At 38.7% G+C, this 24,996-nt stretch overlaps 3 protein-coding genes across 4 annotated transcripts in view; 1 reads left to right on the top strand and 2 right to left on the bottom strand.

Annotated features, from left to right (window-relative positions):
- necab2 (N-terminal EF-hand calcium binding protein 2) overlaps positions 1-24,996 on the top strand; it is a 183,304-nt gene that overhangs the window by 118,204 nt on the left and 40,104 nt on the right. The gene's annotated exons all lie outside the window — the stretch shown is intronic.
- On the bottom strand, positions 13,972-15,531 carry LOC133130413 (uncharacterized). The gene is made up of 2 exons (XM_061244998.1): positions 15,400-15,531; positions 13,972-14,624 (listed from the first exon to the last, which is right to left on the bottom strand). The coding sequence occupies exon 2, from the start codon at positions 14,581-14,583 to the stop codon at positions 13,972-13,974; it is 612 nt and encodes a 203-aa protein (XP_061100982.1). The 5' UTR covers positions 14,584-14,624; positions 15,400-15,531.
- On the bottom strand, positions 21,356-23,372 carry LOC133131441 (uncharacterized). The gene is made up of 2 exons (XM_061246808.1): positions 22,573-23,372; positions 21,356-22,167 (listed from the first exon to the last, which is right to left on the bottom strand). Exons 1-2 carry the CDS (start codon positions 23,302-23,304, stop codon positions 21,997-21,999), a joined length of 903 nt encoding a protein of 300 aa, XP_061102792.1. The 5' UTR covers positions 23,305-23,372; the 3' UTR covers positions 21,356-21,996.

Here is a 24,996-nt window from a genome sequence, read left to right as displayed (position 1 = left end):
GCATGTTGGAGAACTTGCCACAGATCTTCTGCAGACTTCGGTTGGCTGCTTGCTTCTGATCTCAGACAGCCTTGATCAAGTTTTTATGTAAAAAGTAGTCAATTGCTTACAGTAATATGTTAAATTAAATACAAAAATGTCTCTGTAAAATTACATCTTTTGGAAAATGAATATTTGTAAATCTCAAACGTGTTCTTTTATGCTAACACACACAAAAAAATAAACATATATATAATAAAGTCTAGGGTGCCTAAGACTTCTGCACAGTACTGTATATATGGGTCATCCCATGGCAAACTCAACCACCTTGCAACACGCACAAATCTCAAATCTCAAATTTTCTTAATTTGAGGGCTGGTAGGTATCAAGGAGAAATACAAATAAAACTGAAAACTTGAGCTCAATCGGACAAACTGTTTTTGGGTTAGAGCCCTTTGGAAATCAGGCCTCCGATGCCCAAAATTGCCTGATCCAAACTGGCTCACACCCTTAATTTTGACCTTGAAAAACGAGCAATATTTGAGTTCAGTCAATATTTGAAGCTCTATATCTCCAATATTAAGCAATTGTTTTGTTTGATATTTGGCTGCATAAAGGAAGGGGCAAATGCTCATCACTCAGGGAAATCTCCGCCAGTGGATCCGTCTAATTCTGGAGATATGCACACCCAAATATGGTCCCAGAGGCTCTCAGAGGTATATTCAAGGTCATTTAGATTCAAGGTTTGAAGTGCAAGAAGGTTTCTGACACCAGAGTTGTAAGATTTGAAATACCAGATTTCAAGGACTTTGGACCATCCAAGCCAGAGATATGGACCTTTGAAGAGTGGAGATTGTGCAATTGGGGCATTTTTGGGTTGTCTGTGTGTAGTTTGTTCCTGAATTTCTTTAAATTAAGTAAGCCCATTTCACTGCATTTCCCCTTCTTTTCATGGACGAGAATCCCTCACTTGCCATCAATACAGTGCAATCTACTCTAAGTGATGTTCTATGTGATGTGCTGGCACATGGCACATAGAGCGTAGATGCATTCACTGAGCATTTTATTAGGAACACCTGTACACCTGTGCAGCTGGAATGCAAAAGCATTCAGGTTAAAACATGCCTGAGTTTAGTATGGTCTTTTTGTGGTGAAATGTAATCTCTATTGCTATCTCTCTCATACAGTAGCTTTTTGACATGCAGTTTGTGGTTTATATTGTATTTAACATTGTCCATGTTATACTAATTCTATGAACTGGCTACTTTGTGAATTAGAGATTGAAGCTGGCTGTCTGATTCCCAAGAGCCTACCCAAGCAGTGACCTCACCGAACCTTACTGACACACACAGACACACATGCACACACTGACACAGGCCATTTACATACCTGTCTTTTTCTTCTGTCTAGTTTACCTGCCTATCTAACCAAAGGAATTATCTAAGACATCAACTTTTTCTTTGTGTATTAAGATTGTGCTGTCTCGATTGAACCTTTTCATGTAAAAATCAATCAGGAAAAACCAAATGAATGGAACCAGTGCCTTGAATTGTTTATGAGGCTGCAGTACATTTTAGGGTGGGTTGAAGCCGGAAATAGGTCTGACAATGAAGAATAAACTTGATATCTTGAGATATATTTTGGAGGGCACTCCGATTGTATCATTAGGATAATTATATTTATTAATGACTATGCATATATTAATTGTATTATGTGTATAATTATATAGCACAGCATATGTATTAATACATAATGATCTAGCAAGACATGATGCATGAGAGCACACAGTTCTGTCTGTGTTAATACTAGACACTAACACAAGAGTGAATGTTTATTAATCCTTTATTTAGAGAGAGAGTAAAGCCCATCCAGCTACAAGTCAGCATTCCTATATGAGCACCAGGGGCTTGAACCAGCAACACTGTTAACAGTCAAACATACTATCACCAAGCGATCCTGATGCCCCTGAAGCATCAAACAAGCTTACCCTGCACTATAAAACATGTATTTTGCATTCAGATGAGATCATACATATTACTGTAAAAGAATATTAATGAATATTAGAATGAAATTAGATGAAGAGTTGCTGATTAGTATAACAGATTTTTTTTGTTGTTGTTTTGTTTGATCCATGTTGGATTTGGGAGTCATTGAAAGATCAGGAGGGGTGAAATGTGATCTGTATGGAGAATATGTATCACAGAACCTGACTGACCAGATAGTTTATATTAAAAAACTTCCCATGCAGATATTCAGTCCCCATAATTCATGGTTTATAGAAAAAATCCTCCTTCTGGCTAAAATATAGGGGACCATATCCTTGGATGCCCGCAAAGAAGTACAATCCTGAAAAGATTACATCAGACATAAATTTGTCCAGGAAGACTGAGTCTTTGTCTTTGCAGTGGGTGAGTATCTGGTGCTTTTCTGGAAAAATACAATTGTACAATCAATATCGGTCCAAAGTTTAGTGATAAAAACTCACCTGAATCCCAAAAAAGACTCTCCTCCCATTGGCAGTCATAAGAGGTTTTGCAATCGTAACAGAAAGAATTGTGTGAATTCCCCAACAGCTGTCATATCTGGAATGGCTTTGACTATGTAGCTTTTCTGCATTTAACATTTTCATTGAACTGCAAATTTAATCTTTAGAAAATTGACTCATTCTTATATTTGATGTCTTTACTGTTCCAAATGAAACAGTTATAGGGGTGGAGAAGTTTTGTTTATTTATAATTATCCAGGATGACAATACGGATAATACTTGTTTATGGAATCAAATAAGAATTTTATTTATGTCAAAATTACGTTTTAGAAGAAATGCAATGCCACCAATTATGTCAAAGACTTCATTTGATGTAATATTCAAAATGTTTTCTTTGCTTTGTTTATATTCTGTTAACCAGTTGACCATAAAACCAATATTGGAGGTATTAAAATCAACTTGATTTCAGCCTCCATTCTTAAAGGTAGCGCAAATACATTTTTTAGATAATGTTGTTTATATTTCCCAATAAAATGTAACAAGTTTTATCTACAGTATATCTTTAACTGCTGTTTGAGGTACAACCCAATCCATTGTTGTGTAATCCGACATTTCAGCCAGCTTGAATGACATCAGAGTTTTTCGTTCAGGTCACTGAATTCCCGAAATAACATGAAATGCAAGTGTAGCAACAGTTTAAACTGTTGATTCACAACACACACAAAATTTACACAAAGAAAGAAAGATCCTCATCGAATCACCCTCTTTTACACCGGTACTATCGTTGTGCAGAAGACTGGTGTTATGAAATTACCAAAAGTGAGTGGAACACTATTTCACCAGCACCCTTGACTTCAGGTAGCGTTTGACAATTGAGCCTTGACTTTATTTGGGCCGACTCTTGTTATCATAATGCATACATAGTTGTTCCCATTGCTGTTTATTGAATCATCTATTTTTTCCAACAAAAAACTATTTTTTACACCAATAAAAACAAATGTCAACATCATTGTGCATGTTGTTATATAGTGATGGAGAGAGGGAGCGGTGCACATCCATGTAGTGGGAGTTCAGATGAGCTGATGAGTTCAGGGAGAGGTAACCGGTGAACGAGCGGTCCATATGAGGGTTCTGAATCACACCCACATCCAGGCCCAGCTGGAACACTTGGTGGCACTCAATGAATTCCATTTTTTCTGATGTCGATCTTACTCTGACCAGCTGTATATATTGTGCCAGGAAGTTGTACAATCAATATCAGTCCAAGGTTCAGTGATAAGAACTAATCAGAAAGAACAAGACTGTCCTCCCATGGCCACTTTTCGTAGTTAATCTGAACAAGATTATTCACAAAAATCTATTTTCCACAAACTAAACACTCATATATACACTCAAAACAACAGAAAAAGTCGCACACAATGATGTGTGATCAGGGCATGATATACAGGGTATACCCATGGATAATGAAGGGAATTTAATTTTTTTTCATTAACCCAGTTCATTGAATAATTACCAATGGCTTTTCACTGCAGTGTTAAAATGAATTATAATTCTATACTTTATTGAACCCTGTGGGGTCATTTGTCCTCTGCGTTTGACCCATTCTAGTTACTTAGGAGCAGTGGGCAGCCACAGTGCACTGCCCGAGGACAAACTCCTGTTCTGAGGCCAGTGCCTTGGTCAACGGCAGCAGCACACCTAACCTGGCATGCATTGAGTACCCAGAGTAAGCCCACGCAAACTCAGGGAGAACTTAAAGAAAGTATCTGGGATTCCATCTGGGATTTAATCCCAGGACCACCTTTTTGCGAGGCGACAGTGCTCACCACTATGCCACCATGCTGCCAGCCCAAATATATCTTAATCTGGTGCCTTTCATCAACATTTTCAGTATCATCGTTTTCAGCTATCATCAGCTAGCCCTAGACTAACGTCACGGGCCACGCGGCAGCAGTGGGTGCATTGTCCCCATCAAGATATATTAGAACTGGAGAGAGCTTCTACTTACCAGCTACATGGATTCCAATGGGAGCAGCCCAGTGGCAGGAGAAGCCACTTCATAAAGGAGACCATATTTGACTATGAGGCTTTTTGGCAGCAGTGCATGCACATTTGGTACCTAAATGGGAATGAATGATATAGGATATTTTATTTATATGTATATATATATATATATATATATATATACAGTTCTGTGCAAAAGTCTTAGGCACCTATATAACATTCTGTACAGATAATGATTAAATTAAAGGTCCTAAATAAGCATACTATACATTTTACATTACATTTTAGTAATTTGGCAGTTAAAAACTGAATTGAATCAATATTTTTTGTGACCACCTTTTGGCGTTAAAACTGCATCACTTCTCTGAGATAACCAACACTGTCCTGCAGTTCTATAAGACAATCAGCCGGGAGGTTGTTCCAAGCATGTTGGAGAACTTGCCACAGATCTTCTGCAGACTTCGGTTTGCTGCTTGCTTCTGATCTCAGACAGCCTTGATCAAGTTTGTATGTAAAAAGTAGTCAATTGCTTACAGTAATATGTTAAATTAAATACAAAAATGTCTCTGTAAAATTACATCTTTTGGAAAATGAATATTTGTAAATCTCTCAAATGTGTTCTTTTATGCTAACACACACAAAAAAATAAACATATATATAATAAAGTCTAGGGTGCCTAAGACTTCTGCACAGTACTGTATATATGGGTCATCCCATGGCGAACTCAACCACCTTGCACCACGCACAAATCTCAAATCTCAAATTTTCTTAATTTGAGGGCTGGTAAGTATCAAGGAGAAATACAAATAAAACTGAAAACTTGAGCTCAATCGGACAAACTGTTTTTGGATTAGAGCCCTTTGGAAATCAGGCCTCCGATGCCCAAAATTGCGTGATCCAAACTGGCTCACACCCTTAATTTTGACCTTGAAAAACGAGCAATATTTGAGTTCAGTCAATATTTGAAGCTCTATATCTCCAATATTAAGCAATTGTTTTGTTTGATATTTGGCTGCATAAAGGAAGGGGCAAATGCTCATCACTCAGGGAAATTTCCGCCAGTGGATCCGTCTAATTCTGGAGATATGCACACCCAAATATGGTCCCAGAGGCTCTCAGAGGTATATTCAAGGTCATTTAGATTCACGGCTTGAAGTGCAAGAAGGTTTCTGACACCAGAGTTGTAAGATTTGAAATACCAGATTTCAAGGACTTTGGAACATCCAAACCAGAGATATGGACCTTTGAAAAGTGGAGATTGTGAAATTGGGGCATTTTTGTCTGTGTGTAATTTGTTCCTGAATTTCTTTAAATTCAGTAAGCCCATTTGACTGCATTTCCCCTTCTTTTCATGGACGAGAATCCCTCACTTGCCATCAATACAGTGCAATCTACTCTATGTGATGTTCTATGTGATGTGCTGGCACATGGCACATAGAGCGTAGATGCATTCACTGAGCATTTTATTAGGAACACCTGTAGACCTGTGCAGCTGGAATGCAAAAGCATTCAGGTTAAAACATGCCTGAGTTTAGTATGGTCTTTTTGTGGTGAAATGTAATCTCTATTGCTATCTCTCTCATACAGTAGCTTTTTGACATGCAGTTTGTGGTTTATATTGTATTTAACATTGTCCATGTTATACTAATTCTATGAACTGGCTACTTTGTGAATTAGAGATTGAAGCTGGCTGTCTGATTCCCAAGAGCCTACCCAAGCAGTGACCTCACCGAACCTTACTGACACACACAGACACACATGCACACACTGACACAGGCCATTTACATACCTGTCTTTTTCTTCTGTCTAGTTTACCTGCCTATCTAACCAAAGGAATTATCTAAGACATCAACTTTTTCTTTGTGTATTAAGATTGTGCTGTCTCGATTGAACCTTTTCATGTAAAAATCAATCAGGAAAAACCAAATGAATGGAACCAGTGCCTTGAATTGTTTATGAGGCTGCAGTACATTTTAGGGTGGGTTGAAGCCGGAAATAGGTCTGACAATGAAGAATAAACTTGATATCTTGAGATATATTTTGGAGGGCACTCCGATTGTATCATTAGGATAATTATAATTATTAATGACTATGCATATATTAATTGTATTATGTGTATAATTATATAGCACAGCGTATGTATTAATACATAATGATCTAGCAAGACATGATGCATGAGAGCACACAGTTCTGTCTGTGTTAATACTAGACACTAACACAAGAGTGAATGTTTATTAATCCTTTATTTAGAGAGAGAGTAAAGCCCCTCCAGCTACAAGTCAGCATTCCTATATGAGCACCAGGGGCTTGAACCAGCAACACTGTTAACAGTCAAACATACTATCACCAAGCGATCCTGATGCCCCTGAAGCATCAAACAAGCTTACCCTGCACTATAAAACATGTATTTTGCATTCAGATGAGATCATACATATTACTGTAAAAGAATATTAATGAATATTAGAATGAAATTAGATGAAGAGTTGCAGATTAGTATAACAGATTTTTGTTTTTTTTGTTTTGTTTGATCCATGTTGGATTTGGGAGTCACTGAAAGATCAGGAGGGGTGAAATGTGATCTGTATGGAGAATATGTATCACAGAACCTGACTGACCGGATAGTTTATATTAAAAAACTTCCCATGCAGATATTCAGTCCCCATAATTCATGGTTTATAGAAAAAATCCTCCTTCTGGCTGACATATACCTGAATACCATATCTATGGATGCCCGCAAAGAAGTACAATCCTGAAAAGAGTGCATCAAACACAAATTTTTCCACGAAGAATGAGTCTTTTTCTTTGCAGTGGGTGAGTATCTGGTGCTTTTCTGGAAAAATACTCATCAGACGTTCAGTAACATTTGTTATTTCAACCAAACTTTTCGGACCATTTCTAATAATCTCCTTCGATTTTTTATCCCAGTCTTTTTCAAGCAGTCGGTCCGTTGATATGTTCGCTCCCATTCGGACCTGGTGGATCATCAGGTGCTGATGAAAGGCGAGACCGTGGATGAATATCTTCCACTCTGTCCAACTGCTGTTTCTTGACTTGGCTGTCCTCTCAAAATGGCTGAACAGCGAGCTGTTGAGTCTTTGTTCGTAGCGATCGGTCTCCTCCTTCATGCGTTGGGGGTCGTTGGCGATCAGTGGGACTAGTTTCAGGTAGTCGGTGATGACGGTCCCGATCTCTGAGCTGTTGCCGTCCTCGCGCTCTCTGAAAATTTGGTGGATGAAATGGGTCGTCCCGGGCTGGTTCTTGGCCTGCTGGGTCAGGATGTCGAACAGGAAGGACAGGGCCAGAGCCACCACGCCCACACCCCCCTGTGTCACCTTTCCGCTCTCTCCCAGAGTGGCCCACAGGCTGTGGTTGAACGTCCCAAGCTGCTCTGGAGAGAGGGAGCGGTGCACATCCATGTAGTGGGAGTTCAGATGAGCTGATGAGTTCAGGGAGAGGTAACCGGTGAAGGAGTCGTCCATGCTAGGGTCTGGAATCACACCCCCTTCTACACCCAGCTGGTACTCTTGAGAGCATTCACTGTTGCCCATTTTCTTGCTGTCAGTATGAAACTGACCAGCTGTATATATACTGTCGGGAAATTGTACAATCAATATCAGTCCAAAGTTTTTAGTGATAAAAACTCACCTGAATCCCAAAAAAGACTCTCCTCCCATTGGCAGTCATAAGAGATTTTGCAATCGTAACAGAAAGAATTGTGTGAATTCCCCAACAGCTGTCATATCTGGAATGGCTTTGACTATGTAGCTTTTCTGCATTTAACGTTTTCATTGAAATGCATATTTAATCTTTAGAAAATTGACTCATTCTTATATTTGATGTATTTACTGTTCCAAATGAAACAGTTATAGGGGTGGAGAAGTTTTGTTTATTTATAATTATCCAGGATGACAATACGGTACTTGTTTATGGAATCAAATAAGAATTTAATTTATGTCGAAATTACATTTTAGAAGAAATGCAATGCCACCAATTATGTTAAATGTTTTCTTTGCTTTGTTTATATTCTCTTAACCACTTGACCATAAAACCAATATTTGAGGTATTAAAATCAACTTGATTTCAGCCTCCATTCTTAAAGGTTGTTCCCATTGCTGTTTATTGAATCGTCTATTTTTTCCAACAAAAAACTATTTTTTACACCAATAAAAACAAATGTCAGCATCATTGTGCATGTTGTTATATAGTGATGGAGAGAGGGAGCGGTGCACTTGGTGGCACTCAAGGAATCCCATTTTTTCTGATGTCGATCTTACTCTGACCAGCTGTATATATTGTGCCAGGAAATTGTAAAATCAATATCAGTCCGAGGTTCAGTGATAAGAACTAATCAGAAAGAACAAGACTGTCCTCCCATGGCCACTTTTCGTAGTTAATCTGAACAAGATTATTCACAAAAATCTATTTTCCACAAACTAAACACTCATATATACACTCAAAACAAAAGAAAAAAAAACAAAAAACAAAAAACAAAAAAACTCACACACAATGATGTGTGATCAGGGCATGATATACAGGGTATGCCCATGAATAATGAAGGGAATTTAATTTTTTTCATTAACCCAGTTCATTGAATCATTACCAATGGATTTTCACTGCTGTGTTAAATTGAATTATAATTCTATACTTTATTGAAGCCTGTGGGGTAATTTGTCCTCTGCGTTTGACCCATTCTAGTTACTTAGGAGCAGTGGGCAGCCACAGTTCACTGCCCGAGGACAAACTCCTGTTCTGAGGCCAGTGCCTTGGTCAACGGCAGCAGCACACCTAACCTGGCATGCATTGCGTACCCAGAGTAAGCCCACGCAAACTCAGGGAGAACTTAAAGAAAGTATCTGGGATTCAATCTGGGATTTAATCCCAGGACCACCTTTTTGCACGGCGACAGTGCTCACCACTATGCCACCATGCTGCCAGCCCAAATATATCTTAATCTGGTGCCTTTCATCAACATTTTCAGTATCATCGTTTTCAGCTATCATCAGCTAGCCCTAGACTAACGTCACGGGCCACGCGGCAGCAGTGGGTGCATTGTCCCCATCAAGATATATTAGAACTGGAGAGAGCTTCTACTTACCAGCTACATGGATTCCAATGGGAGCAGCCCAGTGGCAGGAGAAGCCACTTCATAAAGGAGACCATATTTGACTATGAGGCTTTTTGGCAGCAGTGCATGCACATTTGGTACCTAAATGGGAATGAATGATATAGGATATTTTATTCATATGTATATATATCAGTGGAGGCTCCTCCATAGAGGTGGAGGAGGCCTGGCCTCCCCAATAATTTGAGAGAAGAGAGAGATTTAAAAAAAACAATAAATATATTTATTTTATTTATTTATTTTAACAAAAAACATATTTTTTATTTTTTATATTCATATTATTTTAGTTTTGTTCATAAATCTAAATTTTCCCATGGCTAAAACCCAATATTGCAATTGTAAAGCAACAGGCCAGATTTCCCTATCAGTTTGTATTAAGGGAGGCCAGGCCAGGCCTCCCCTAGGAAATGAGATTCTCATAGAAGTCAATGTAATGCATTTTTTTTCATGCCAATATGTGATTGGCCAGATCACTGAAAATGGGTGGGCAACGGAGGCCTGGCCTCACCATGCATTGTGTCCAGGGCAAAGATTGACATTTTGTTCGTCCAATCACATGCTACTGGTTCATTTGGAATCAACTCTCCTTTCCTTTCTATTCAACACAGAAGCCATTTTGAGAATTCGCTAGTCACTTCAGTCAAACAAACACTCGCCATAGTGGCTGTCCTATCAACTTGTGCTTTTCAGGAAATTTAGAGAACACCCCTGGCTATCATCCCTGGAGTTTATAGCTCATTTGGCCAAACACTTTTGCTTAAAACTACCTCGGAAGTCGGCGAGATTCTAGCACAATTTGAGATCTTGGGCTGGAGATATGCAGATTCCAGATACTAGGGAGTGGGAATGACTTTCAATAGGTCATGTTAGACACCATTTGGGATTTATTGAACAGTTTTATTTTTAATGTAGTCCATTTCGTTTTATTACAAGTCAATTTAATAATCTTCCATATCAAATTACCGAATTGTTGCTCTGTGAGGAAATTCACTCTAAATACGATTAGAGTGCTGCCCTCTAGTGGATAACGTTAACGTTAGATAAAGCCAACTGGAACCATATTTTTACATATTTTATATTAAATATATTGAATAAAACTACATATGATAAAGAAAGTGTTATCTTATCTTTTTTATATGCTAAACTTGATTAAATTGGTGATTACATGTTGAAGCTGTAGAAGAATGAAAAATGTAAGCTAAACAAAATTGTTTTTAACTACATAATTAAAATTCCTGCCTTTTACACATGTTCACTTGGCATTTATATTACATCCAAATGTCATTTCTCAGCTTAATTATCAGGCAGGCTCATAGACTTACAGCAATGTCATTTCTTCAGGAAGGCACAAGGCTAAGCTCTGCACAATAAATTTCATCAGCCAGAACTTTCTGACTGTAGCTTACACTCCAAATAGTATGCCTTTGGCCAGCACAAAGACAGATAAGAGAACAGGGAACATTCCATCGCGAGTGAAGTGAGCAAGCGGAAAAAAATGGCCTCCTCAATTCTGGAAGTCACCAGCCTCCACTGATATATATATATTTAAATATATATATATATATATATATATATATATATATACAGTTCTGTGCAAAAGTCTTAGGCACCTATATAACATTCTGTACAGATAAGATTCTTTAAAAAATGATTAAATTAAAGGTCCTAAATAAGCATACTATACATTTTACATTACATTTTAGTAATTTGGCAGTTAAAAACTGAATCGAATCAATATTTTTTGTGACCACCTTTTGGCGTTAAAACTGCATCACTTCTCTGAGATAACCAACACTGTCCTGCAGTTCTATAAGACAATCAGCTGGGAGGTTGTTCCAAGCATGTTGGAGAACTTGCCACAGATCTTCTGCAGACTTCGGTTTGCTGCTTGCTTCTGATCTCAGACAGCCTTGATCAAGTTTGTATGTAAAAAGTAGTCAATTGCTTACAGTAATATGTTAAATAAAATACAAAAATGTCTCTGTAAAATTACATCTTTTGGAAAATGAATATTTGTAAATCTCTCAAATGTGTTCTTTTATGCTAACACACACAAAAAAATAAACATATATATAATAAAGTCTAGGGTGCCTAAGACTTCTGCACAGTACTGTATATATGGGTCATCCCATGGCGAACTCAACCACCTTGCACCACGCACAAATCTCAAATCTCAAATTTTCTTAATTTGAGGGCTGGTAAGTATCAAGGAGAAATACAAATAAAACTGAAAACTTGAGCTCAATCGGACAAACTGTTTTTGGGTTAGAGCCCTTTGGAAATCAGGCCTCCGATGCCCAAAATTGCGTGATCCAAACTGGCTCACACCCTTAATTTTGACCTTGAAAAACGAGCAATATTTGAGTTCAGTCAATATTTGAAGCTCTATAGCTCCAATATTAAGCAATTGTTTTGTTTGATATTTGGCTGCATAAAGGAAGGGGCAAATGCTCATCACTCAGGGAAATTTCCGCCAGTGGATCCATCTAATTCTGGAGATATGCACACCCAAATATGGTCCCAGAGGCTCTCAGAGGTATATTCAAGGTCATTTAGATTCACGGCTTGAAGTGCAAGAAGGTTTCTGACACCAGGGTTGTAAGATTTGAAATACCAGATTTCAAGGACTTTGGACCATCCAAACCAGAGATATGGACCTTTGAAAAGTGGAGATTGTGAAATTGGGGCATTTTTGTCTGTGTGTAATTTGTTCCTGAATTTCTTTAAATTAAGTAAGCCCATTTGACTGCATTTCCCCTTCTTTTCATGGACGAGAATCCCTCACTTGCCATCAATAGAGTGCAATCTACTCTATGTGATGTTCTATGTGATGTGCTGGCACATGGCACATAGAGCGTAGATGCATTCACTGAGCATTTTATTAGGAACACCTGTACACCTGTGCAGCTGGAATGCAAAAGCATTCAGGTTAAAACATGCCTGAGTTTAGTATGGTCTTTTTGTGGTGAAATGTAATCTCTATTGCTATCTCTCTCATACAGTAGCTTTTTGACATGCAGTTTGTGGTTTATATTGTATTTAACATTGTCCATGTTATACTAATTCTATGAACTGGCTACTTTGTGAATTAGAGATTGAAGCTGGCTGTCTGATTCCCAAGAGCCTACCCAAGCAGTGACCTCACCGAACCTTACTGACACACACAGACACACATGCACACACTGACACAGGCCATTTACATACCAGTTTACCTGCCTATCTAACCAAAGGAATTATCTAAGACATCACCTTTTTCTTTGTGTATTAAGATTGTGCTGTCTCGATTGAACCTTTTCATGTAAAAATCAATCAGGAAAAACCAAATGAATGGAACCAGTGCCTTGAATTGTTTATGAAGCTGCAGTACATTTTAGGGTGGGTTGAAGCCTAAAATAGGTCTGACAATGAAGAATAAACTTGATATCTTGAGATATATTTTGGAGGGTTCTCCGATTGTATCATTTGGATAATTATATAGCACAGAGTATGTATTAATACATAATGATCTAGCAAGACATGATGCATGAGAGCACACAGTTCTCTCTGTGTTAATACTAGACACTAACACAAGAGTGAATGCTTATTAATCCTTTATTTAACCAGGGAAAGTCCATTGAGAAGAAGGACACCACAAGTGCAAGTGGAGAGAGAGAGAGAGAGAGAGAGAGAGAGAGAGAGAGAGAGGCAGTAAAGCCCCTCCAGCTACAAGTCAGCATTCCTATATGAGCACCAAGGGCTTGAACCAGCAAAACATACTATCACCAAGCGACCCTGATGCCCCTGAAGCATCAAACAAGCTTACCCTGCACTATAAAACATGTATTTTGCATTCAGATGAGATCATACATATTACTCTCAAAGAATATTAATGAATATTAGAATGAAATTAAACGAAGAGTTGCAGATTAGTATTACAGATTATTCTTTTTTTTTGTTTTGTTTGATCCATGTTGGATTTGGGAGTCACTGAAAGATCAGGAGGGGTGAAATGTCTATCTGTATGGAGAATATGTATCACAGAACCTGACTGACCGGATAGTTTATATTAAAAAACTTCCCATGCAGATATTCAGTCCCCATAATTCATGGTTTATAGAAAAAATCCTCCTTCTGGCTAAAATATAGGGGACCATAGCTTTCGATGTCCATAAAGAAGTACAATCCTGAAAAGATTACATCAGACACAAATAAGTCCGGAAAGTTGTCTTTGCAGTGGGTGAGTATCTGGTGCTTTTCTGGAAAAATACTCATCAGACGTTCAGTAACATTTGTCATTTCAACCAAACTTTTTTTAACATTTCTAATCGCCTCCCAATATTTCTCCAAATCGCGTTCCAGACCTTTACTATCCATGTTATTGATCTTTTTTTCCCAGTCTTTTTCAAGCAGTTGGTCCATTGTTATCTTTGCTCCCATTCGGACCTGGTGTATCATCATGTGCTGATGAAAGGCGAGACCGTGGATGAATATCTTCCCACTCTGTCCAACTGTTGTTTCTTGACTTGGCTGTCCTCTCAAAATGGCTGAACAGCGAGCTGTTGAGTCTTTGTTCGTAGCGATCGGTCTCCTCCTTCATGCGTTGGGGGTCGTTGGCGATCAGCGGGACTAGTTTCAGGTAGTCAGTGATGACGGTCCCGATCTCTGAGGTGTCGCGGTCCTCGCGCTCTCTGAAAATTTGGTGGATGAAATGGGTTGTCCCGGTCTGGTTCTTGGCCTGCTGGGTCAGGATGTCGAACAGGAAGGACAGGGCCAGAGCCACCACGCCCACACCCCCCTGTGTCACCTTTCCGCTCTCTCCCAGAGTGGCCCGCAGGCTGTGGTTGAACGTCCCAAACTGCTCTGGAGAGAGGGAGCGGTGCACATCCATGTAGTGGGAGTTCAGATGAGCTGATGAGTTCAGGGAGACGTAACCGGTGAACGAGTGGTCCCTTTGAGGGTCCGGAATCACATCGCGACCCAGCTGGAACACTTGGTGGCACTCAATGAATTCCATTTTTTCTGATGTCGATCTTACTCTGACCAGCTGTATACATTCTGCCAGGAAATTGTACAATCAATATCAGTCCAAGGTTCAGTGATAAGAACTAATCAGAAAGAACAAGACTGTCCTCCCATGGCCACATTTCATAGTTAATCTGAACAAGATTATTCACAAAAATCTATTTTCCACAAACTACACACTCATATATATACTCAAAACAACAGAAAAAGTCACACACAATGATGGATGATCAGGGCATGATATACAGGGTATGCCCATGGATAATGAAGGGAATTTAATTTTTTTCATTAAAACAGTTCATTGAATCATTACCAATGGATTTTCACTGCAGTGTTAAATTGAATTATAATTCTATACTTTATTGAACCCTGTGGGGTCATTTGTCCTCTGCGTTTGACCCATTCTAGTTATTTAGGAGCAGTGGGCAGCCACAGTGCACTGCCCGAGGACAAACCCCTGTTCTGAGGCCAGTGCCTTGGTCAATGGCAGCAGCACACCTAACCTGGCATACATTGCGTACCCAGAGTAAGCCCACGCAAACTCAGGGAGAATTTAAAGAAAGTATCTGGGATTCAATCTGGGATTTAATCCCATGACCACCTTTTTGCGAGGCGACAGTGCTCACCACTATGCCACCATGCTGCCAGCCCAAATATATCTTAATCTGGTGCCTTTCATCAACATTTTCAGTTTCATCATTTTCAGCTATCATCAGCTAGCCCTAGACTAACGTCACGGGCCACGCGGCAGCAGTGGGTGCATTGTCCCCATCAAGATATATTAGAACTGGAGAGAGCTTCTACTTACCAGCTACATGGATTCCAATGGGAGCAGCCCAGTGGCAGGAGAAGCCACTTCATAAAGGAGACCGTGTTTGACTATGAGGCTTTTTGGCAGCAGTGCATGCACACTGGGTACCTAAATGGGAATGAATGATATAGGATTTTTTATTTATTTATATTTATATTTATAGATATAGAGTACCGTGCAAAAGTCTTAGGCACCTGTATAACATTCTGTACAGATAAGATTCTTTAAAAAATAATTAAATTAAAGGTCCTAAATAAACATACCATACATTTGACATTACATTTCAGTAATTTGGCAGAATAGTTAAAAACTGAATCGAATCTATATTTTTTGTGACCACCCTTTGGCGTTAAAACTGCATCACTTCTCTGAGATAACCAACACTGTCCTGCAGTTCTATAAGACAATCGGCCGGGAGGTTGTTCCAAGCATGTTGGAGAACGTGCCACAGATCTTCTGCAGACTTCGCTTGGCTGCTTGCTTCTGATCTCAGACAGCCTTGTTCAAGTTTTTATGTAGAAAGTAGTCAATTGCTTACAGTAATATGTTAAATTAAATACAAAAATGTCTCTGTAAAATTACATCTTTTGGAAAATGAATATTTGTAAATCTCAAATGTGTTCTTTTATGCTAACACACACAAAAAAATAAACATATATATAATAAAGTCTAGGGTGCCTAAGACTTCTGCACAGTACTGTATATATGGGTCATCCCATGGCAAACTCAACCACCTTGCACCACGCACAAATCTCAAATCGCAAATTTTCTTAATTTGAGGGCTGGTAGGTATCAAGGAGAAATACAAATAAAACTGAAAACTTGAGCTCAATCGGACAAACTGTTTTTGGGTTAGAGCCCTTTGGAAATCAGGCCTCCGATGCCCAAAATTGCCTGATCCAAACTGGCTCACACCCCTTAATTTTGACCTTGAAAAACGAGCAATATTTGAGTTCAGTCAATATTTGAAGCTCTATATCTCCAATATTAAGCAATTGTTTTGTTTGATATTTGGCTGCATAAAGGAAGGGGCAAATGCTCATCACTCAGGGAAATTTCCGCCAGTGGATCCGTCTAATTCTGGAGATATGCACACCCAAATATGGTCCCAGAGGCTCTCAGAGGTATATTCAAGGTCATTTAGATTCAAGGTTTGAAGTGCAAGAACGTTTCTGACACCAGAGTTGTGAGATTTGAAATACCAGATTTCAAGGACTTTGGACCATCCAAACCAGAGATATGGACCTTTGAAAAGTGGAGATTGTGCAATTGGGGCATTTTTGGGTTGTCTGTTTGTAGTTTGTTCCTGAATTTTTTTAAATTAAGTAAGCCCATTTCACTGCATTACCCCTTCTTTTCATGGGCCATCAATACAGTACAATCTACTCTATGTGATGTTCTATGTGATGTGCTGGCACATGGCACATAGAGTGTAGATGCATTCACTGAGCATTTTATTAGGAACACCTGTACACCTGTGCAGCTGGAATGCAAAAGCATTCAGGTTAAAACATGCCTGAGTTTAGTATGGTCTTTTTGTGGTGAAATGTAATCTCTATTGCTATCTCTCTCATACAGTAGCTTTTTGACATGCAGTTTGTGGTTTATATTGTATTTAACACTGTCCATGTTATACTAATTCTATGAACTGGCTACTTTGTGAATTAGAGATTTAAGATGGCTGTCTGATTCCCAAGAGCCTACCCAAGCAGTGTCCTCACCGAACCTTACTGACACACACAGACTCACATGCACACACTGACACATGCCATTTAAATACCTGTCTTTTTCTTCTGTCTAGTTTACCTGCCTATCGAACCAAAGGAATTATCTATGACGTCAACCTTTTCTGTGTGTATTAAGATTGCGCTGTCTCGATTGAACCTTTTCATGTAAAATCAATCAGGAAAAACCAAATGAATGGAACCAGTGCCTTGAATTGTTTATGAGGCTGCAGTACATTTTAGAGTGGGTTGAAGCCTAAAATAGGTCTGACAATGAAGAATAAACTTGATATCTTGAGATATATTTTGGAGGGCTCTCCGATTGTATCATTAGGATAATTATATTTATTAATGACTATGCATATATTAATTGTATTATTGTGTATAATTTTATTTGCAGAGTATGTATTAATACATAATGATCTAGCAAGACATGATGCATGAGAGCACACAGTTCTCTCTGTGTTAATACTAGACACTAACACAAGAGTGAATGCTTATTAATCCTTTATTTAACCAGGGAAAGTCCATTGAGAAGAAGAACACCACAAGTGCAAGTGGAGAGAGAGAGAGAGAGAGAGAGGCAGTAAAGCCCCTCCAGCTACAAGTCAGCATTCCTATATGAGCACCAGGGGCTTGAACCAGCAACACTGTTAGGAGTGAAACATACTATCACCAAGCGATCCTGATGCCCCTGAAGCATCAAACAAGCTTACCCTGAACTATAAAACATGTATTTCGCATGCACATGAGATCACACATATTACTGTAAAAGAATATTAATGAATATTAGAATGAAATTAAACGAAGAGTTGCAGATTAGTTTAACAGATTATTATTATTTTTAATTTTTATTTTTTATCCATTTTGGATTTGATAGTCACTGAAAGATCAGCAGGGGTGAAATGTGATCTGTTTGGAGAATATATATCACAGAACCTGACTGACCGGATAGTTTAGATTAAAAAACTTTCCATGCAGTCCCCATAATTCATGGTTTATAGAAAAAAATCCTCATTCTGGCTAACATATAGGGGACAATATCTTTGGATGTCCAAAAAGAAGTTCAATCCTGAAAAGATTACATCAGACACAAATTTGACCATGAAGACTGAGTCTTTGTCTTTGCAGCGGGTGAGTATCGGGTGCTTTTCTGGAAAAATACTCATCAGACGTTCAGTAACATTTGTTATTTCAACCAAATTAACCAAATTAATCTCCGACCAATATTTCTCCCAATCCTTTTCAAGCAGTCGGTCCGTTGTTATGTTCGCTCCCATTCGGACCTGGTGGATCATCATGTGCTGATGAAAGGCAAGACCGTGGATGAATATCTTCCACTCTGTCCAACTGTGTTTTATGGACTTGGCTGACCTCTCAAAATGGCTGACCAGCGAGCTGTTGAGTCTTTGTTCGTAGCGATCGGTCTCCTCCTTCATGCGTTGGGGGTCGTTGGCGATCAGTGGGACTAGTTTCAGGTAGTCGGTGATGACGGTCCCGATCTCTGAGCTGTTGCCGTCCTCGCGCTCTCTGAAAATTTGGTGGATGAAATGGGTCGTCCCGGTCTGGTTCTTGGCCTGCTGGGTCAGGATGTCGAACAGGAAGGACAGGGCCAGAGCCACCACGCCCACGCCCCCCTGTGTCACCTTTCCGCTCTCTCCCAGAGGCCCACAGGCTGTGGTTGAACGTCCCAAACTGCTCTGGAGAGAGGGAGCGGTGCACATCCATGTAGTGGGAGTTCAGATGAGCTGATGAGTTCAGGGAGAGGTAACCGGTGAAGGAGTTGTCCATGCCAGGGTCTGGAATCACACCCACTACCTTACCCAGGTTGTACTCTTGATAGCACTCAAAGTTTCCCATTTTCTTGCTGTCAGTATGAAACTGACCAGCTGTATATATACTGTCGGGAAGTTGTACAATCAATATCAGTCCAAAGTTTAATGATTAAAAACTCACCTAAATCTCAAAAAAGACTCTCCTCGCATTGGCAGTCATAAAAGGTTTTGCAATCGTAACAGAGGGGAGAAGATTTGTTTATATATAATTATCCAGGATGACAATACGGTACTTGTTTATGGAATCAAATAAGAATTTTATTTATTAAAATACATTTTAGAAGAAATGCAATGCCACCAATTATGTCAAAGACTGCATTTGATGTAATATTCAAAATGTTTTCTTTGCTTTGTTTATAATCTCTTAACCACTTGACCATAAAACCAGTATTGGAGGCATTACAATCAACAGTCTCCATTCTTAAAAGAATATGATAATGTTAATGCTAATGATAATGTTGTTTATATTTCCCAAGAAAATGTAACAAGTTTTATCTTCAGTATATCTTTAACTGCTGTTTGCGGTACAACCCAATCCATTATTGTGTAATTCGACATTTCAGCCAGCTTGAATGACATCAGAGTTTTCCGGGTATCTGGAATGCTAAGTTCAGATCACTGAATTCCCAAAATAACATGAAATGCAAATATAGCAACAGTTTAAACTGTTGATTCACAACACACAAAAAATTGACACAAAGAAACAAAGAAACAAGCAATTGCATTGAAATGGAAAATGCATGTTCCTTGAGGAGGAAATAGATATGTATTCTGTCTCACCATTTTGATATCATGAGTAGCCTAATGGTTCATAGAGAGACTCTGATAAGACGCATGGTCTATGGCCATGATAAAATTAACAATTGGCTGTGGGCGATCTGTTGTACTGTAATGACAACACTACCTCAGCTCATTTATCCCCATCAAATCACCCTCTTTTACACCTGTGCTATAGTTGTGCAAAAGACTGGTCTTGTGAAATTACCAAAAGTGAGTGGAACACTATTTCATCAGCACCCTTGACTTCAGATAGTGTTTGACAATTGAGCCTTGATTTTATTGAATCTATTTTTTCAACAAAAAACTATTTTTTACACCAATAAAAACAAATGTCAACATCGTTGTGCATGTTGTTATATAGTGATGAACTTGAAATCTTGAAAAAGATATCTGACATTTGTAATGCCTCAGCCAAAGTAACTTTTAATGTAACATTGAATCTTCCATGTTTACCATGCACTTATTCCATCCTATTTAGCACTCGCTCTTATCAATTTCTTCCCAGGCATTCATTGCATATTAATGTCAGCTACACAAAATTTAGACCATTTCTACAGGACAATTATCAGATGAAAACTGTAAACGGTAAGGAATGCTAATTTCACCAACCTTTGACTTGTATTAAAACAAAGTATGTCCCTGTCCGTTTTCCGACATTTTGGACGCTGTTTAAACTTAACCCAGAGCTGTTGCAACATGGCCCATAGTCGTGGTCAGTTTAAACAGTTTCATTCCCGCAATTATCGACTGACCTGTAATCGCCAGAAATGTCCCAGTACTGTATAGTTGGTCTAAAGTTATAGCAAAGACATGCATCTTTTGTGGATTAAAAATATTTGCTCTAATATCTGTAAATATTTTTGAATTAATTGAAAACTTTGGTTGTTCCCCCGTGTCCCCTACTGTACTGATTTAAGTGGTTAGTTGTTCAGTTTGAACCATGTTGCATTCAGTGGTCTGTTAAACAAGATTAAGATAAGATTAGCTAATGTGAGTGACACAAACCCAGCATGAGGCTTGTTTATCTAACCTGATTGAGTCTTGATAGGGACAAGATTGGGACTAGAAAGATGCATTCCTTGCTAGGTTTTAGGATATTTTGAGACCGTAGAATTAGAAGGTTCTAACTAACATTTTTCACGAAAATGAGTTTGTGTCATGAATGGGATGTTTGCTGTATGTGGCACTAAATATACATGTGAGGTTTACACAAATATACTCTTTATATAAGTATAAAAGCTTGCTAAATGTAAAAGGTTGTATCTGCGTGGAGCTCATTCACTTTGGTATCTTTGAAGCTCAACATCTCAAAATCATTCAGAATGCAGATAGAATCTTATAATTCCAAGGTCACACTTTGCTGTAATAGTAAAGAACAGTTTGTATTGTACAGGAAGTTAACTAACATTAATACGGTAACTTTTGAAACAAATGTTTATATTAGAATAATCCATTTTTTGGTAAGCCGTTGTATAAGCAGCTTCACCTCTTGTAATTGACTTCCTCTGCATCGAGCATACAAACTGCATAACGTAGAGCCCCTCAGTGAAGGTAATGTAGCTCATTGTGAAGACCTTGGAAAGTAAAATAAAAATACATTATTTACAGAGATGATTTATTGTCAATAATGATTTATTTTAATATTGTTTTATGATGTGTAATCCATTTTTTTATCACATACAGGACAGAATAATACAGAATGATTCAGCTAGGCATGGTGCATGAGAGCGTTTTATGATCTCTGTGTGAATAATCAGTACTAACACTGACTTTTCTGACTTTAAAGCATTCATTATTCAGTGGCTATAAGGATACATTCACCTGAGCTCCTGCATATTATGGAAAAAATATATAAGCAATGGAAGCAAATCCAAGCATTTACAACCATAGATTACATTATTGCCATTTGGTAGACGCTCTTATCCAGAGTGACGTACTACAAAGTGCATACCCATAACCAGGGATAAGTGTGCTGAAAGACCCTAGAGGGAAGTACAATTTCAATTGCTACCCTTACAACAAAGATAAGGACCAGGGCCTAATTCTTTTTTTTTTTTTAAACAAACAAATAAACAAACAAACAACAAAGCAAAAGTGACCAAACTTAACTATCCAAATACTGCTTACCTAGCCAACTAAAAATACCGAAACACAAAGTAAATCACAAAGACAACAATTAAGGTTCACAGGGAGGTAAGGAGGGATGGGGAGAGGTGCTGCTGTCTTCAGTTTGCGCTTGAAGGTGGGGAGAGATTCTACAGTTCTGACCTCAACGGGGAGTTCGTTCCACCACCGTGGAGCCAGAACAGACAGTAGTTGTGAGCGTGAGGTGGTGGTTCGGAGAGGGGGAGGTGCCAAGCGGCCTGTGGAGGCTGAACGAAGAGGTCTGGCAGGGGTGTAGGGTCTGATGATTTTTTGTAGGTAAGCTGGGGAATTTGATATTGAATTTGATACAACAGATTACAACAATTGATTCTTTTTTTTTGGTCTGGAATTCGATCCATGTTCCAATCCACAAAAGACGTGGTGTGGAAGACGTCTATCATAGGACCCGACTGTCTGCAAAGATCACGGTTTAAAAACTACACAGATATTCAAACCCCTTAGTTTTTTGGTTTAATAATTACAAATGTAGATGTTCAAACAAACAAAACATGGGTTACCTTCAGGACTGAGGTCAATCAGTGTAACTTTGTGAACCTTGTTAAAGACATTTCCGTAGTGATGTTTAAGCCTAGAGCGTGTGCTACATTTACTTAGTAGAAAAAGTCCTCGTCCTGGCTAATTAAATGGGGAGAATTTTTTTCGATGTTCCGAAAGTAGCCCCCTACCATGAAGGCTGCTTCAATTGTAAAGAGGTCCTGTATGTTCCGGTCTATGTCCTTACAATCAGTGAGTAACTGGTGCTTTTCTGGACAGATGCTTCTCAGACGTTCCCCTATGTTTGTAAAATCTTCCAAATTGCGTTCCAGACCTTTACTATCCATGTTATTGATTGTTTTTTCCCAGTCTTTTTCAAGCAGTCGGTCCGTCGATATGTTCGCTCCCATTCGGACCTGGTGGATCATCATGCGCTGATGAAAGGCGAGACTGTGGATGAATATCTTCCACTCTGTCCAACTGTCATTTTGTGTCTTGATTATGCTCTCGAAATGGCTGACCAGCGAGCTGTTGAGTCTTTGTTCGTAGCGATCGGTCTCCTCCTTCATGCGTTGGGGGTCGTTGGCGATCAGCGGGACTAGTTTCAGGTAGTCGGTGATGACGGTCCCGATCTCTGAGCTGTTGCCGTCCTCGCACTCTCTGAAAATTTGGTGGATGAAATGGGTCGTCCTGGTCTGGTTCTTGGCCTGCTGGGTCAGGATGTCGAACAGGAAGGACAGGGCCAGAGCCACCACGCCCACGCCCCCCTGTGTCACCTTTCCGCTCTCTCCCAGAGTGGCCCACAGGCTGTGGTTGAACGTCCCAAACTGCTCTGGAGAGAGGGAGCGGTGCACATCCATGTAGTGGGAGTTCAGGTGAGCTGATGAGTTGGTGGAGAGGTAACCGGTGAACGAGCGGTCCATTTGAGGGTCCGGAATCACACCCACATCCCGACCCAGCTGGTACGCTTCAGAGCATTCTCTGTTGCCCATTTTCCTGCTGTCAATGTGACACTGAGCAGCTGTATATATACCATCATGAAGTTGTATAATCAATATCAGTCCAAAGTTTAGTGATAAGAACTCACCAAACTTTGAAAAAGACTGTTCTCCCATAACCGGTAATAAGTGCTTTTGCAGTAGTAACAGGAAGAATTGTGTGAATTTGACTATGTAGCTTGACTATGTAGCTTTCCTGGATTTAACATTCACATTTAAAAGTATATTTAACATTTACATTTAGAAAATTGACTCAGTCTTATATTTGAGGTCTTTACTGTTCCAAATGAAGCAGTTATGGGGGGAGACGTTTTGTTTATATATAATTATCCAGGATGAGAATACTGCACTTTTTTATGGAATCTAATAAGAATTTTATTAATGTCAAAATTACATTTTAGAAGAAATTCAATCCCACCAATGATATCAAAGATTGCATTTGATATAATATATATTTTTTTTAATCTTTGCTTTTAATATAATCTCTTCACAACCTGACCATAAAACCAATATTGGAGGTATTAAAATCAAGTTGATTTAAGTCTCCATTCACTAGATATTGTGGTTTATATTTCCCATTAAAATTAAAAAGTTTTTCTACAGTATATCTTTAACTGTTGTTTGGGGTATAACCCAATCCGTTATTGTGTATTCTGACATTTCAGCCAGCTTGAATGACATCAGAATTAGGAGTTTTCCAGGTATCTGGAATGCTGAGTCCAGATCACTGAATTCTGGAAATAACATGAAATGTAACCATAGCAATGGTTTGCAACTGTTGATTTGCAAAAACATAACATTGACACAAAGAAACAAGCACTTGCATTTAAATGGAAAATGCATGTTTTTTGAGAGGGAAATAGATATGGATTTTGTCTCACCATTTTGATATCATGAGTAGCCTAATGGTTCATAGAGAGACTCCTAATGGTGCCTCTCATAACACGCATGGTCTATGGCCATGATAAAATGAGCAGTTGGCTGCAGGCGATCTGATTGACTGTAATGAAACAACACCACCACAGTTCATTTATCCTCATCGAATCACCCTCTTTTACACCTGTGCTATAGTTGTGCAGAAGACTGGTGTTATGAAATTACCAAAAGTGAGTGGAAAACTATTTCACCAGCACCTTTGACTTCAGATTGCGTTTCACAATTGAGCCTTGACTTTATTTGGGCCCATTCTTGTTATTATAATGAATACATTGTGGTTCCCATTGCTGTTTAATGAATCACGTATTTTTTTCAACAAAAAACTCTTTTTTTTACACCAATAAAAACAAATGTCAACATCATTGTGCAGGTTGTTATATAGCGATGAACTTGAAATCTTGAAAAAGATTGTTTTGTTGAGGTATTACCAAATATCTGACATTTGTAATGCTTTGGCTCATGGTGAAGTATTGGAAACGTAGTGACACTGTCTATGAGTAACACCACAGACATCAAATCTCTGGATAAATTGTAATATGATATTATAATATGTATTTTTTTCTTATTCTTGATCAGGAGAAAACAACAATATAACTTCATATCTTTAATTTCGACCAAAAGAAACCTTCCAAAAGTAAAGTACTATATCTGGTTTAATTGGCATAACACTGCAAAAGTCTG

This window comes from Conger conger, chromosome 6 (assembly GCF_963514075.1).
Source record: "Conger conger chromosome 6, fConCon1.1, whole genome shotgun sequence".
NCBI lineage: Eukaryota > Metazoa > Chordata > Actinopteri > Anguilliformes > Congridae > Conger > Conger conger.
This window is presented reverse-complemented; position numbering and strand designations above follow the sequence as displayed.

Coding starts and splice junctions, on each gene's coding strand:
- LOC133130413 (XM_061244998.1), bottom strand. CDS start 14,583: ATGGAATTCATTGAGTGCCACCAAGTGTTCCAGCTGGGTCGCGATGTG.
- LOC133131441 (XM_061246808.1), bottom strand. CDS start 23,304: ATGGACCGCTCGTTCACCGGTTACCTCTCCACCAACTCATCAGCTCAC. Junction 22,168..22,572: donor CAATTGAAGCAGCCTTCATG/GTAGGGGGCTAC, acceptor CAAATTCCCCAG/CTTACCTACAAAAAATCATC.